General features: G+C 39.8%; 1 protein-coding gene across 3 annotated transcripts in view; it reads left to right on the forward strand.

The window, feature by feature from the left end:
• The window catches only part of MTCL3 (MTCL family member 3), a 37,205-nt gene that overhangs the window by 21,736 nt on the left and 117 nt on the right, over window positions 1-15,352 (forward strand). The window contains exons 5-8 of one of the 3 annotated variants that reach the window (XM_061378348.1): window positions 4,421-4,492; window positions 5,697-6,872; window positions 8,146-8,485; window positions 15,102-15,239. In XM_061378348.1, the coding sequence (XP_061234332.1) occupies window positions 4,421-4,492; window positions 5,697-6,872; window positions 8,146-8,256 (1,359 nt within the window). In that variant the 3' untranslated portion in view covers window positions 8,257-8,485; window positions 15,102-15,239. Of the gene's footprint in view, window positions 1-4,420; window positions 4,493-5,696; window positions 6,873-8,145; window positions 8,486-15,101; window positions 15,240-15,352 lie in introns of those variants that run through there. The other 2 variants (XM_061378350.1, XM_061378349.1) reach the window with 2 other exon arrangements.

A 15,352-nucleotide genomic window follows, 5' to 3' on the forward strand; every position in this document is an offset into this window, starting at 1 on the left:
GGGGTAAGGGCTGTTAAGGGGGCTTTGTGCACCCACAAATCCCTTTATGTGATAGGAATTCCTCCTGTGGTTGCCAACATTGGTTTTTTAGATTATATACCCCCAGATCAGGCTTGACATAATCAAGCATCTTGAAAAACCTTAGTATATTTTACATAAGGTTTCTTTATGAATTGCTGAGTGATTTATTGTCATTTAGGACTAGGTAGCAAGAATTTGATTTCACTTTAGAGCTTTCCTACTCAGTGAAGTGTGATGCTATTATTTCAGCGTTGTGTTACTCTCAGAGTAGATTTCAGGCCTTTTTACACCTGAGAAGCACTGATCATAATAGGACTGCATGTTTGGCTTGCAGTTTAGGTCTGGCAAGAGAAGGATTATACCATCTGGTCTTGAGAAGTGCTTAGCAGCACCAGCAAGACATTGGATAAACTCCAGTGAAGGTCAGTGGAGAATTGATGCTGATGAGCATTGCAACAGAATTGGCTGCTGCATGTGCTCTGCCATGACTCTAATATGAATATTATCTGTGGTCTTATCTAAACTGTGGACACCCACATAGCCCCATGTGTGTTGGCTACAGTGAGCGCTAGCATAGTTAGGTCAAATCCAGTTTTATCTCCTTGTCTTCCAGAGGTAGATTATACAATATAGTGATACATGCCACAGTTGCTAGTCTTACTATCCCCAGTGCTGTTGAAATACTTCATTAGTACTTGGGCAGTTTACCAAAGTCTCCATTGTAGAAATAGTATTATATGCATTGTTTATTCTTTTCTTCTGAAGATGGGTAACTAGATTCAAGCTTATTAAAACTGTAATGCTGTCTGGTAAGCTTTACAGATCAGATAGTGCAAAAGCACTTTTGTTTTTCTTACTTTGTCTTTTTAACTCAATCATTGAATGAACTCAGTATGATTTTTTAAAATTCTATGGAAGAAGAACTATCTGAGCTCCCAAATTCTCCTTCACAAGAAGTTTTCAGAATTCTGGAATATGAGGGGCAGATTTTTTTGCTACAGTTGAGAAAACAGCAGGGGTGCCTTTTAATGGCACTACAGTATGCTTTGTGGCACCCTGTTACATGGGAGAAGGATTAGCAAGTGGTGAATTATATTAAAAGGTGATCCAACACAAACATTTCTGAACAAACAGGTTTTGTACATGAAGATGGCTGAATCACTCATTTGCGCTGTCTAACATTTGTTAGTATGTCAAAGCAAGCAACATGCAGGAAGTTTTAATAGTGCTCAGTTGCAGGGATAACATGACAATTCACTTGCAGGAGTCTGGGTTCCCAGTTTTGATTTTGTCATATGTTTATTTGAATAGTTGGTTGGGGTTTTTTCAGTTTTGCTTTGATGAATTTCTTTTCATTTGTAGCAGTAAATTGTTTAATGTTGAAAATTGGATGGGAAGAGTGGAGTAGTGCAAGTCTTGAGAGAAATAATAGAAAGGGTAGCCACTGTATATTGTGAAATGTAGCTCCGAAAAAACTCTCAGAAATTTATTTACAGTGGGATATATTGCTTGATATGTGGTATTCTTTGGTCAGTATGAGCATTGCCTCAGAGCCTTAATATGATGTTATGGGGCATTGTGACTTTGCAGGTGTCATCTGTCATCTGAGACCTGTGCAGGAGAGATTTTAACCTCTAGTGATAAAAAATTGTCTCATGGTGGTTTTCACAAGAAAAGAGATCATAGCAGTTCCAGCTAGGCCTAATCCACTTACCCAAATCATCCTGCTAATTGAATTGTGCACATTCTTCATTGCTTTCGACTACAGAATTCTGTTGCTAAACACCATAATTTCATTGGTGAATGGTAAAAGCTTCACAGACGGTTTGTTGTAACTCCAGTAGAACAGACTAGAAAGTAGTGCCTAGTCATTACAGAGCCACAGCTATTGTTGTAATTAAAATGTTGCTATCCTAACTACAAAAAGGAATAGAAAAAATACGGAGAGAAATGGGAAAAACAGGTTTTTCATTTTATGTCAAACCTAGAAAATACTTTTGCACTGTGTAGGCTTGTTTGAGGGGGGGTTTTGGTGTGGGTTTTTTTCCTGTGGGGGGAGGGATCTGTTGGTTGGGCTTTGGGGGGGGGGTTGGTGGTTTGTGGTTTTGTTTGGTTTTGTTTTCATAGAATAAAGTCATAGAATAGTTAGGGTTGGGAAGGGCCTTAAGATCATCTAGTTCCAACCCCCCTGCCATGCTTTGTTTGTTTGTTTTTCTGTTGTGGGTTTTTTGTTGTTTTTTTTTTTTTTGTTGCTGTTGTCATGGAAACTTCTTCATGTATCTCTTACCTTCTGAAAAGTTGTAGGATACTCCAGAAGTTTCAGCTCAGCATTTCAGAACCTCCTTAAATATGGAGAGATGCTGAGCTCTTCAGGGTGAATAGAAGGCATTTATGTAATCAAGTAGAAATATAGTCTCGCCCCTGTTTGTTTTATCAGTGGGTGGTATTGGCAAGAACCTGGAGAATTTTGCAGTGCTAACTGATTTGAAAAGTTTTTTTTTCAAACTGATAATACATAGTGGTATGATTAATGGTAATACTGAGGAGGAAGCTGCTCCTCTGAAAGTTTAACACTTTATAAATTTGACAGTTCAAAAAGAAAAACAACTAAAACCTCTCCACATGCGTATAACATTTCCACAATAGGATAACTGCTGGGAGACCCTGAAGGATAATTTTGTCTGTAGACTGGATCCTGAAATTGTTGGCTTTATATTTAAAGGGAAGAAGTGAAGTTAACTGTTTTTTCATGTCTTTTCTGGATTCCTGTAGAAGCCTGTGATTCACAGCTATCTAGCTATCACAGCTAATGATTTTTGATTTTTTTTATTGTGTTGTCTACTGAAAGCATTCAGTGTTTTTGCAAGAGATATAAAAATTTTAATTCTGTTTCTTGGTGGACCCATCTGTGAATTTTGGTTCTGATTCTGAATCTGAGGTTGTTTTTCTTAATTTCTGTATAACTGTATAGTAAATTTGAGCAAAAAAGCCTTGTGAGAAATGATCTCTTATGGTTGCTCATATTTATATGTGAGTCATTTCCATTGCATTGATTTTCCTTTGGAACAGGCAGTCCACAAATTTCATATGTGTTATGATGATGACATGCAGAACAAAGAGAACAAATGGTACCAGCGGGCAAATAGTGCACAGGATTGTTATGTACAGCATACCTGCCCACTGTTCCTTGAGGATTATGACCACATTTTAGTTCCCACTGTATGGAACTGGATAGCTTTTAGATACAGCCTGGCTTGTGCAAGGAAATGCATGTTTTTCAGTGGCACAAAGGATCCTGCTACCAGAGAATCGTCTCAAGTGGAGATGCTGTTGTTTGTATCACTGTCCTGCCTCAGGCCCTACATTTTACCTGGGGAACATAAAAACTGGGAACAACTGCAAGTGGGATGTAATGTATTAACATATTCTCTCACTCGCTTTCCTTTCTCCTGCTGTTTTCTTGATGATCTGTATTGAGCATTGACAGCAGTATGGTTGCAGTTGGTTTCCCTGTACCACTTGCCCACTGATGAACTTTCTGTTGTCAGCAATAATGAGATTTTTGCTGGATATGCTACTAGGCTTCCATCCCAATACTTCCTGCTCTAAAAACAGGAGTTTCTTTTCTACTTACTTTGGCTATGTAGCAGATGAGAAGATACCAAAGAAGCTTGCTCACATGGTGGTGCATACGTGTGTTTGTGTGGTGCTGTTCTTAAGATAATATGATTTGTTTCTCACTAGGACTTTACAGTTCAAGCAATTTTAAATTGTAGCTACTTGAATATGTCCTGAAAACAGAACAAACGTAGTGACCAGGTCTGTGTGTGAGTTTGCACAGAGTTTGTTTACAGTGTACACCTACAGAGGTATGACTGCAAGCTTGAAGCCTGTGGTGGACACAGAAAAAGGTGTACTTATGAATGTACACTCAATAGGATCTCAGTGACCCTATTTTATGTAGCTTGCCTACCACAAAGGCTAAGGCTACATGTCTGGCTAGACACATCGCAAAGTGCCTTGTCCCCAGTAATGTTGGTATCAAGTGATCAAGCTGGGTCTCACTGCTTGCCTCAGCTTTCACGTCTGTAAGTTACCACTTTGGATATCTGTTTTCTTACTTCTCTTGTTGTGTGTTAAACATTCATTATGCACTAGTCTTAAAATGTGTTGAATTAAAAAAGTGAAAGACTGATTAAATGAATACTTTAGTTGTGTAACATTACTGTGTCATTTTGGGGCAGCTGTGTCTACCCTCTCTATTTGGTATCTCTAGGATTGCAAGAAATGAATTCCTTTATAAGTGCATTTAACTTGCTATGTTTTAAAATTAATTAAATATGAATTATATGCCTCTTTAGTGAAATATTCAGTGCATCTCATTTTGTTACTGTTGCAGCAGTCGCTCAAAAGAAGAGGGAGCAAAGACCTACCAAAATCAGAAAAGAAGTCACAGCAGACACCAACAGAGGTACGTTGTAGTAACTGTAGCCTACATCCTCATGTGGAGGCATCAGGGACACTATGGAAATGATGCACATGATTTGTAGATTTGCATTTTGCTTGCTTGTTTGCTTTACTCTTTGTATGCTGTGAAATTGAGAGCTGTTAGATCAGATGTGCAGTCAGATAGCACTACGTCAAGGGCCAGCTAATCATAGAATAGTTAGGGTTGGAAAGGACCTTAAGGTCATAGAGTTCCAACCCCCCTGCCATGGGCAGGGACACCTCCCACTAAACCATGTCACCCGAGACTCCATCCAACCTGGCTTTGAACACTGCTAGGGATGGAGCATTCAGAACTTCCTTTGGCAATCCATTCCAGTGCCTCACCACCCTTACAGTAAAGAACTTCTTCCTTATATCTAACCTAAACTTCCTCTTTTTAAGTTCAAATCCATTGCCCCTTGTCCTGTCACTACAGTACCCAATGAAGAGTCTCTCCTCAGCATCCTTATAGGCCTCCTTCAGATACTGGAAGGCTGCTGTGAGGTCTCTTCTCCAGGCTGAACAGCCCCAATTTTCTCAGCCCGTGTTCATATGGGAGGTGCTTGAGCCCCTTTATCATCCTTGTGGACTCCTCTGGACTTGCTCCAACAGCTCCATGTCATTCTTATGTTGAGAACACCAGCACTCTACACACCTGTGTTTCACCTTGCTCCGGTGTTGAAGGCTCCTCTCTGGAGCTCCTCAACTTGACAAAAGATCTACCCACGGGTGCTGCAACAGAAGCCTCCAGCTTTCATGAATTCATTTTTTTGTGCAAAATTTGTAAATGGGAGCACTGGTGAAACAATATCATAGGCCATTTGTGTGCTGACTTCAGGACTTTTGGACACTGTAAAGTCTTGCAGTGTTGCAAGCCTAGAAAATATAGGGATCTTTTACAAGCTCATCCTATCTTTCCCCCCTGAACCTGCTGGCCCCCCACCCTGTATTTTCTGGGCACTGTGTGAAGTGTAATCACAAGTAAAATAGTCTTTTCCTGTCTTTTAAATTTGAGTATTTATTTTATTCTCTTGAATTTCTTGATTAGTGAAAAAATGAGTGGAGGAGAAGCTTTTAGTAATTCAAGCTAAGTACCTGTGATTGTTAATCTTGTAACTTAAGACCGTCCACTGGAGGTCTCCTATTTTATCAAGTTTCTTCAAATACTACTTTTTCTTTTTTCAAAGGAGGACAATGAAGACTTGAAATGCCAGTTACAGTTTGTCAAAGAAGAAGCAGCCTTGATGAGGAAGAAAATGGCGAAAATTGATAAAGAAAAAGACAGATTTGAACATGAGCTGCAAAAATATAGATCATTTTATGGGGATTTGGACAGTCCCTTGCCAAAAGGTGAAGCAGGTGGGCCACCTACCACTAGAGAAGCTGAACTCAAGCTTCGACTGAGACTTGTGGAGGAGGAAGCTAACATTCTTGGGAGGAAAATAGTTGAACTAGAAGTAGAAAATAGAGGACTGAAAGCAGAGCTTGATGATTTAAGAGGAGATGATTTCTCAGGGACCTCTAACCCACTCCTGGGAGAGCAGAGTGAATCCCTGTCAGAATTAAGACAGCATTTGCAACTAGTAGAAGATGAAACAGAATTGCTGAGGAGAAATTTAGCTGATTTGGAAGAACAAAACAAGCGCATAACAGCTGAGCTGAACAAATACAAGTACAAGTCTGGTGCCCATGAGAGCTCTAGGCACCATGATAATGCCAAGACAGAAGCATTACAGGAGGAGCTAAAAGCCGCACGAATGCAGATCAATGAGCTGAGTGGCAAAGTCATGCAACTCCAGTATGAGAACAGAGTCTTAATGTCCAACATGCAGCGCTATGACTTGGCCTCTCATCTTGGGATCCGTGGCAGTCCCAGAGACAGTGATGCAGAAAGTGATGCAGGAAAAAAGGAAAGTGATGATGATTCCCGCCCCCCTCACCGCAAAAGGGAAGGCCCCATCGGTGGGGAAAGTGACTCTGAAGAGGTACGCAACATTCGCTGCCTGACACCAACGAGGTCTTTTTATCCAACAGCGTCTGGGTGGCAAAAAAACTTCACTGACAGGCAGCAAATGAAGGACATTCGCTCTGAAGCTGAGCGGCTGGGCAAGACAATAGATCGCTTAATTTCTGACACAAGCACCATCATAACAGAGGCGAGAATTTATGTAGCTAATGGGGACCTCTTTGGACTGATGGATGAGGAAGATGATGGCAGCAGAATACGTGAGCATGAACTTCTTTACCGGATCAATGCACAGATGAAGGCCTTCAGGAAAGAGCTTCAGGCTTTCATTGACAGACTGGAAGTTCCGAAGTCTTCAGATGACCGAAGTGCAGATGAACCTTTGTCAGTGAGTCAGGTAGACTTTTACTTATTAAGGCCTACAGGTAAAAAGGCTGTGCCAAGTGAACTGAGTCTCAAATTTGATGTATGGCACATCAAAATTCTTTATTCTAGACAATGGAAAAGAACACTACTTAAATTATTTAAATCCTCATTTGGCCAAATGGAACATTGTTCTATCAATGGGGCTGTTTGTGAGCAGTGAGTAAGTCTAGTCTTGTGGAAATCATAATAATTATATTCTAGAAGGTGGAAGATTTTACTCCTTTATGGCTTTGCAAGTGCATTTGCCAGAACTGTGCTCCAGTAAAGGCAGTGCAGACAGCATTTTTGGCACATAAATGAACATGATTGTTTTCTTAGTGGTTAGGTTCCTGCTAAATGGATAGAAAGAAAATCTTATTAATTTTAAACAGGAGGAAATATTAAATTTCCAAAATTATCTAGAATAAGATAAACCACAGAGAAAAATAAACCATGCAAATCTACTGTACAGTCACAGAGCCATACAGTAGTGTGAATATTGGAATTACTGTAACTGATTGTATCTTTTGAAGGCCTATGGGTCACTGCTTGCAGGCAACAGTGACTAACATCTTTTTTTGTAGTTCATTTTTATGCAGAATTGTTCCAGAGAGTTTCTGGGGAGGAAATTCCTTGCTGACTCAACATCTTTTGCCATGAAAATTTAAAGTTGCCTACTCTTATCTTAGCATGCAATCCTATAGTTGACAAATCCTGCTACTGATCATGGTATTATCTAATGTTTTAGGAAGTCTTTTGCTGTGTTAATTTACTTTGTGCTGTTCTGCTAGTTTACGGTCAAAGTAGTTGACAGGTTAAGCTTGAAAGCTGTTATTTCTTATTCCTATGCTGACTAATTAGTCTTTTGTTTCCTTGTATCAGAAAGTCACAGACGCAGTGAGTTTAAAGCTAATCAATTGCTATACATGTATTGCATGAAATCAAACAGAAACAACATTTAGCATGCTTTTTGATCTTGCTATAGCTCTGAGCTTGTAGAGCTCCCATTAACTTAAAGGCAAGGCAGAGCACTGCATGGACTTATACAAATCTAAGGTGAACTAATTAGTATTATTTCTAAACAAGTAATATCAATAGTTAGATTGGACACGTCAGGGCTTGGCCATGCAGAGCTCCTATTGAAGTCAATGGGAGATGGGCAGTTGGTCCCTCCACAAGCGTAGTCTGATTCACTATTTATTTTGTTGAAACTTTGGACTTGCTATTCCATTAATTGACTGTTCTCTTTGTATTTACTTTCCCAGATGTTCCAGCCTATCATTTTACTTATTCTCATCCTTGTATTATTTTCATCCCTTTCATACACAACAATATTTAAACTTGTCTTCCTTTTTACACTGTTTTTTGTACTGTAAGCCATTCATCATTTACTGTTCGTTGTAGTATTATTTTCAGTTTGTTTATTTTGTCCATCCTCCAAGATAAGAAGTGAAAGAGACATAGTTTCTGTAATAGCAACTGCTGTAAAAACACTGAAGACTACTTGTTTACCAAAACCAAACCAAACAAAAAAAAAAACCCTGCAAGAACCATACCAAAAGGTCATCCAGTTGAATAGGAAACCCTCTCACCATGGTGTTCCAGGTAAGCAAAGAGAAAATGGTATTTTTCCCTTTGTCTGAATTTATAATTAATAAAAAAATCCTGAGTGACTGGAACCAATTTATTATTCATAATTTACACCAAATCAGAAGCAAATCAGAAATATGCAGAGTGGGTGTGAAGAATCTGTTCCTTTCTTCCTCCCACTCCCAGAAAAAGAATTTGTATTCTAGCCATCTATGAATAGTAAAACCACATTTTATATGTATTCTGCATTTGTATGTCACAGCAAAAGCATGCTTGTGATGATAATGTTTTTCAGTATTTATCATGTGAATTAGACACCATGGAAGGCACAAAATCAGGATGGTTGGTATTACAGCACTATATCTGGAAATGTGGCAAGGAGCTGGAGCCCTGAGAATGAGAAGCTTGAGGAGGAGGAATCAGAGTAGGTGAGGAGTCTTCTAATAGATGTAGGCTCGCTGCATTCTCTCTGCTCCAGAAAAATGGCCACTCCACAGTCTGACTTGAACTGAACAGAGTGAGGCTAGTCACCTTGTCTGATGTCAGATATCTTTTCATAGCAACTGAGTTTATCATATAACATTTTCCATCCTGTAGCTGTCAGGGCTCTGGATCCTCTGTCCAGGTTTCAGAATGGGTTTTGAATGAACATGGTAACTCCTGGTTTGCTGAGTGACCCCTGTCTAAGCGTGCCATTGGTAGTGAGTGGCCACAGGTGAAGGAAGCTTGTGTACACAGGCGTGCATCAGTAATCACTTGGTATTTCTGTCTTGCCTACGAGAGGCTTCAGTGAGAGCATAGGCAATTCATATCTTTCTACCACACTGGACATACATAGTTTCTACAAACAGTAGATGTCTTACTTTGAAAACGTCATCTGAAATGCCACTGGAGCTCAGTTTTCTTTCTGTTTTATTCAATCTATGAGTCCAAAGCACTGAGTCCCACAAATATGAATTTGCCAAAGGTGATGGTTTACAAGTAAGTGGATGAATGCCATTCTTTTTGTGCAGATGCTGTGATAAAAATCTAGTCATTAACAGTAGTAATAAATAAAGCCGTTGTTTTTCTAGCTGGGAATAAGGACTCCCTTTAACTTATCGTGCTAGCACTCTATTCATTTAACTCATTCCCCAGTAAGAGCAGATCATCTCTGTGCCTGGGTTGTGTTTTGCTGCGTGAAATAAGAGACACACCTTTTAAGGGAAACCCCACGGAGAAAAGCAGAGATTGGGCAATAAAAGTAATTTTATAAGAAATAAAAAAAATAGTAAACTCATAATAGTCAGTTTTAAACAAATCTTCTGGTTTTCTCCTTGTTTGTGTAGCTTTCCCTCAGCATACTCTGCAGATGTAGTAACATTGACCAGCTAAATTACTTAACCTTGATTTAATCCAAATACTTATTGCTACCAGGCGATATTGTCATCATTATTAGCAAGATACATCAATATATATGAGATGAATAGGTAGCTTTGCCTGATGTCCTGATTAAAGAGAAAGTCAGGCCCAAAATAACTTTCAGGAGTTTCTAAGCTGCTCTATCTTATGTTCAGTTGCCTAAAAGTCCCACATGTTAGAAACTGTTATGGCAAGATATGATGAAGCATATAATCCTTCACAGTGAATTTTTGTAACTGTAAAGATAGTTCTCTAATCACTTGGAAAAGGCTCTTCTGCTACTTTTCTCTCTGCAGCTGCTGAAAGAAATTTTACAGCAACTGCTTGAGAATGTATTTCTCCACATCCCCACCTCACCCTCCCATCCCATCCCCCACCCCGCCCCGATTTGCAATTTGGACATTCAAAGCATAATAATTTGAGGCTTAAACTTGTCATATCAAGTTTTAGAATGAAATTGACTTTTTGAGTTTATTTCTGTTTTAGTGTCTCCCTTGGGGGAAGAGAAGATCATTTGGGTTTTCTTAAATGTTAGTAGCTCAATCCCATAAAAAAGAAAAAAATCATACTTTAGTCTGTTTTGAAGTTCTGGGCTCTCAGATTTTAACCTAAACTTGTTTATAGCTTTCTCAGCCTTGTATTTAATGAAGTAGAGTGTGTTTGATTTACAGAGTGTATCAGTAACAGTACTCCTGTAAAGTAGTAGGAAAGCTTAATACACTGAAGTCATACATTGAATACATCTTGGAAGTAATTGGGGAAGATTTGCTTCTTTCTCACAAACCTGAAAAGGTGAGGATGAACCTCTTGAGACAAAAGGGACATGTGATCACCTCTGCACAGGACTGACAATTATAACTCCATTGATTTCTCTGAGTGTTTTTTCCTGCATGTAGTTGGAGCTTTCCTCATCCTGATTCTGTCAGGCAAACAAAGCAAATGAAAGCTCAGACCTTTTGGGACATTTAGGGAGCTTTTGTAAAGGCTACAATCTGAAATTAAAGCATTCCAAAGCATACAAAACCATTTTAGAAGCTCCCCACGGGCTTTGAATCTGTGATGAGCAAGGGAAAGGTGAGGACCCCTGCAAACCTCAGTGCAGATAAATCTCAATGAGAAATGAGATGTGGTTTTCATGTGCTGCATTCAGCTTGAAAGGAGTGATTTGAGCTGCTTATCTGTTTTGTGCCAGATACTGCAAAGAAGTTCACAGCCCTCCATTTCTCACTGTTTTAGAAGCTGGTGAGAAGGCTAATAAAATCAGCATGGGCATCTATCCATAGCCAGAAGATAACATCTATCCAAGGAACATGTTCTGTGTCTTGCTAAATTGCGATAACTTGGTCTCACAAGGAAACACAGTAATTACACTTGCGAAGAGAGGCAGATAGTCCGCACTGAGTTACTGGCCTGGTGGGCAAAATCCACTTCACGGGTGAGGGAGTAAGTGCAGCTGAACATCTCCACATCCTCTAGCAACAGTGTGTGGGAGTCAGGGAAGGCAGAGATGGACAGAATGCTGCTGATTCCCCAGATTCTGTCTGCTGCATAGCTTGTAATTCTGAAGACTGATATCAGAGACAAATGGGAGATTTTGCTTTTAAGTGGCAACAAGCTGGCTATGCCAGATTACCCATCAGTTCAAACCTTAGTTATATCAATAGCAGATTCACAGTTCCCATTTTGGAATATTCTGGCAAAATACTAATATTCAGGTAAATATTTTATTTGAACTCAAAGATTGCCTTAATTTTACATTTATCTGAAAAAAAATAATTTGTTTCCTGTGTTCCCATAGAATTCATTCCATGTTCTTTCAGAAAAAGATCTTGCATCTGTAGATTTAATTCTGATATTTTTATACTTGTGTAAATCAGTAGCAACTCCAATGAATTTTTTATGTCATTTAGAAAATAGATACATTTTTTCCTTTAATCCAACCAGATAAGTTTGTTTCCTTTTTAGAGTTGGCTCTGAATGCCCTGACAAAATACCTCTAATATTTTCTTTGCTGTTACTGAAAAATTCCCGTGATACTAGAATGTTCATCTTCTCCAAGATCAGAGATATTTCTTTCAACCCAAAATATCCATGCGTGAAGCTCCAGCTAGAGCCAGAATAAGTGTCTGCTGACACGTGTCACCAGTGCTTCAGAATCAAAACTAGAAGAGAGCAGGTGCTATAGTGCAGAAATATGCCTGGCAGTCGGAAAATAGAAAATTGCCAAAACCGTGGCTGTCTACATATGTGTTATAAAAAGAGATGAACTGCATATGAACTTTGGGAGTTGTTTACAAAAACAAGCAGAGCTTTAGGGTATTAGATGCCCTTCCCCTTAATCACCCTAGAATCTGATAGGTGAGTAGGAGACTTCTGAAGGCATCAGTGTCAGGGACGTAATTCCCATTGGCTTACATTTCTGTCTCTGATTTAATGCCAGGGGAAGTGATATTCAAACCCAACTTTTGCCATTACACATGCAGTTGCCTATGGGGAAAATTACAGTGGCTCTATTTAAAGCAAATATCTAAAGTATCTGCCACCGATTTCCAATGTAACCTTGGAGAAGTGACATAACGCTTTTTTGGCTCTATTTCTCCGCTAAGTTATATATTACTACAGAAGTGCACAATAGTAAGAGGGGACAGAATTTGTATTGCCTTCTGCCCATTTCCCAATTTATATATCCACTCCTGAGATATATTTGCTAAGATTATCAAGATGTACATCATTAAGGAATATGATGTTGTAGTTGGCTTGATTACAGTGGCAGCAATATTTTTCTTCCTTCTTGCTACCAAACTTACATGGATATAGCAAAATGGGTGTGCCATAACCAAGCTGGTACAGCAGAACTGTAAGTGCTGCAAAACCATCTTGAGCAGAGACTATTGACCAGAATACACGTTACCCTGAGTATACATTCAGATTATAGTCCATGCTGAAACTCATGCTCCCTTCAGTCTTGAATGCTGAAGAGAAATTTAGCAGGGGGCTTGTTTAAAATCCCCTTTCACATTTTTTGTTGAGATGCTGACTTTTAACACAAGCAGAGCTGATACTGGGTGTAGACAAAGTCCGCTTTGCCTGTGGAAGCAGTGTATCGGATCCAGTAAACCTGCCCTAGCCTTCTTGCTTATTTTGCCTGAGCCAGTGGCCAGAAAGCTACATTTGCTGCTTTGTGTGCTGCTGTTGGAGGGTTGACAGTCTCTGTTGAATAACTTTTGTTCTTCAAAAGCAAAAGTCACTGCTCCTACACTTAAGGGTGTCTGGAGCAATGAGTCCAGGGATTTAGCTTGCTTTATGCTTTCTTTGTCCCAACTTTTCTCTGCCTTACCCGTGTTAGGATGAGTTTAACATGGCCCTTTGAACTAAGAGTGGGGTCCAGCTCTTATCTCCTAATAATGAGCCCCTCAGTCTTACACATTTCTAATTCCTTACACTGACAGAAATGTAGGATTTTGCCTGAGTGAAAACTCACGCCTGGGATTTAATCTATTGTTTTCTTTAATTTTACTGTATTTTACTTCAGAAAGTTCACCTAAGACGAGAAGGGGCATTGAGTTAGCAATACTAAGAGCACAACAATAATAGCCTATTCTAAAGATAAGAGTAAAGGAACATATTCAGAGTCTGTCTTCATTTGCAGGGGGGCAGCTGTGCTGGCTTTGGAGAGGAGGCAGCAGCGTGGCACCCAGCCTCCAGCTGTGGGCTCAGTTCTGCTCCCAGGCACTCAGGGTTCGCTCCCAGCTATGTCTGCTGTCTTGTTGGGACATAACCTCTCAAAAGAAAGTCACACTGTTGCTCTGTTTTTAAATTCTCAGAGTTAGGGGCTGTGGAATGTTCAGTTTTGTACTTGGGCATCTTTATCCAGTCTATAGACCACCTTTGAAATTTTCACAAGTAGCCCAAGTCCCATTATTTAAGTTACATGGGAGCAGAATAAGCACCCCAGTAATGTATTCACTGAGACTTATAGCGAGACCATATAAGGAGAAAAAATGTGTTTCCCTGTAACCTGCTTTGGTATTTACTATAAAATGTACCCAGAGCTAAAATCTTTATGCAGTGCATGGATTTTATCACAGAAAAGCCTTACTGTTCTAAGGAGGAAAGTGCTGACTAGGCAAAGGATGTGTGAATCCTCATATCATGTCCTTCTCCCTGATTCTGTTGTCATCAGCTGCTCTGCCTACAAAAAAATATATGCCACTCCTGCTTAGTGCACTCAAAGATTCCCATCTGGTAGCAGAATTTATCCAGAATTTTATGATTCATGAGTCAAGTACTTGGTGGCCTTTCTTCAGGTATATGTGGGGACAAAATGTTCCCTGAAATGTGAGTTTTCTGACTATAGTGGTCTCAGTCACTGTGCACAGCCACATCCAAGCACAAGTATCCAGCAGGGCAGTGGTATGTGTGAAGCTGCTGCCTGGGGGTCTCTCTGTGTGCCAAATGAAAGCAATTAAGCATGTAGTGCAATAGGTGTTACTGTGGTGGGCAGAGACGCAAGGAGCAAGCTGATCGCCTCGTGCCTGCAGCTCAGCAGGGAGAGCAGCTGAATTTTGCTACACTGGCTTCAAGGTCTTCCATGGGCTTTACTTACTGGATCATTTTTGTCATATATACTCCATTCCCTCTTCCCATGCTGACACTTGAATTGGGCGCTCCTAGTGCTTTAAATCCAGACTGATGTGGTTTTGGACTTTCCTTGCTAGCCTTGTGCTAGGGATGAGTTTCCGTGTGCAAGGGATATTCTCCATCCAATTCCAAGCACTTTACTTTGCTGACACAAAGTATATTAACAGACCAGAGAATCTGATGCAGAAACCTTATAAAGTAGCAGAAATATTTGGGTACATCCCAAAGAAACCATTGTCACCATTCCCAGAATGCAAGACAGTAGGATTATACAATACTCAATAATTCTGTGCTTCATACATGATGGCATAGTTAGAATACATAAAAAGATTTTAGGGTAGTGGCTTGCTTTTAGCTCTTTAAGTTAGCTGTTGACCAACAAAACTGCTGCTTTAAACAAAGTCCCTTTACAACTCAGTTTTTGAGGATCAAGTTGCAAAGCTCAAGATTATCATAATAAAAAATATAACCCTGAAAACCAGGTCTGGAAGTCAGGAAGGAATCTTCCTTTGCAACATGGATGTTAGTAAAAGTAACCTGAAATTGCCTATTGTCACAGCTTTAATACTAACACTGGCTGCTTTGGCAGGCTTTAAAGACTGGACTGCACTATAAAACCTAAAAATGTCCTGGACTTGGAGTTGTTTACACGAAATATGAGGAGATATTAAGTTACAGAGCTGGGGGTTGGAAGAGATGGCTTTAAAACCATCCTCCATGCACTGACGTCACGTGGAAGCCAGCTGCTGGGATGATGCTGAACGGGACTGTTTTTCAGTTTGCAAAAGTTGCGGACTTATTCAAAGAGAGTGACAAATGCTGCCCCAGTTGGAAGGTTGT

The sequence above is a fragment of the Neopsephotus bourkii genome, unplaced genomic scaffold (assembly GCF_033783945.1).
Source record: "Neopsephotus bourkii isolate Nb327-2 ecotype Australia unplaced genomic scaffold, CSIRO-AGI_Nbou_v1 NB_1765, whole genome shotgun sequence".
In the NCBI taxonomy this organism is placed as follows: domain Eukaryota; kingdom Metazoa; phylum Chordata; class Aves; order Psittaciformes; family Psittacidae; genus Neopsephotus; species Neopsephotus bourkii.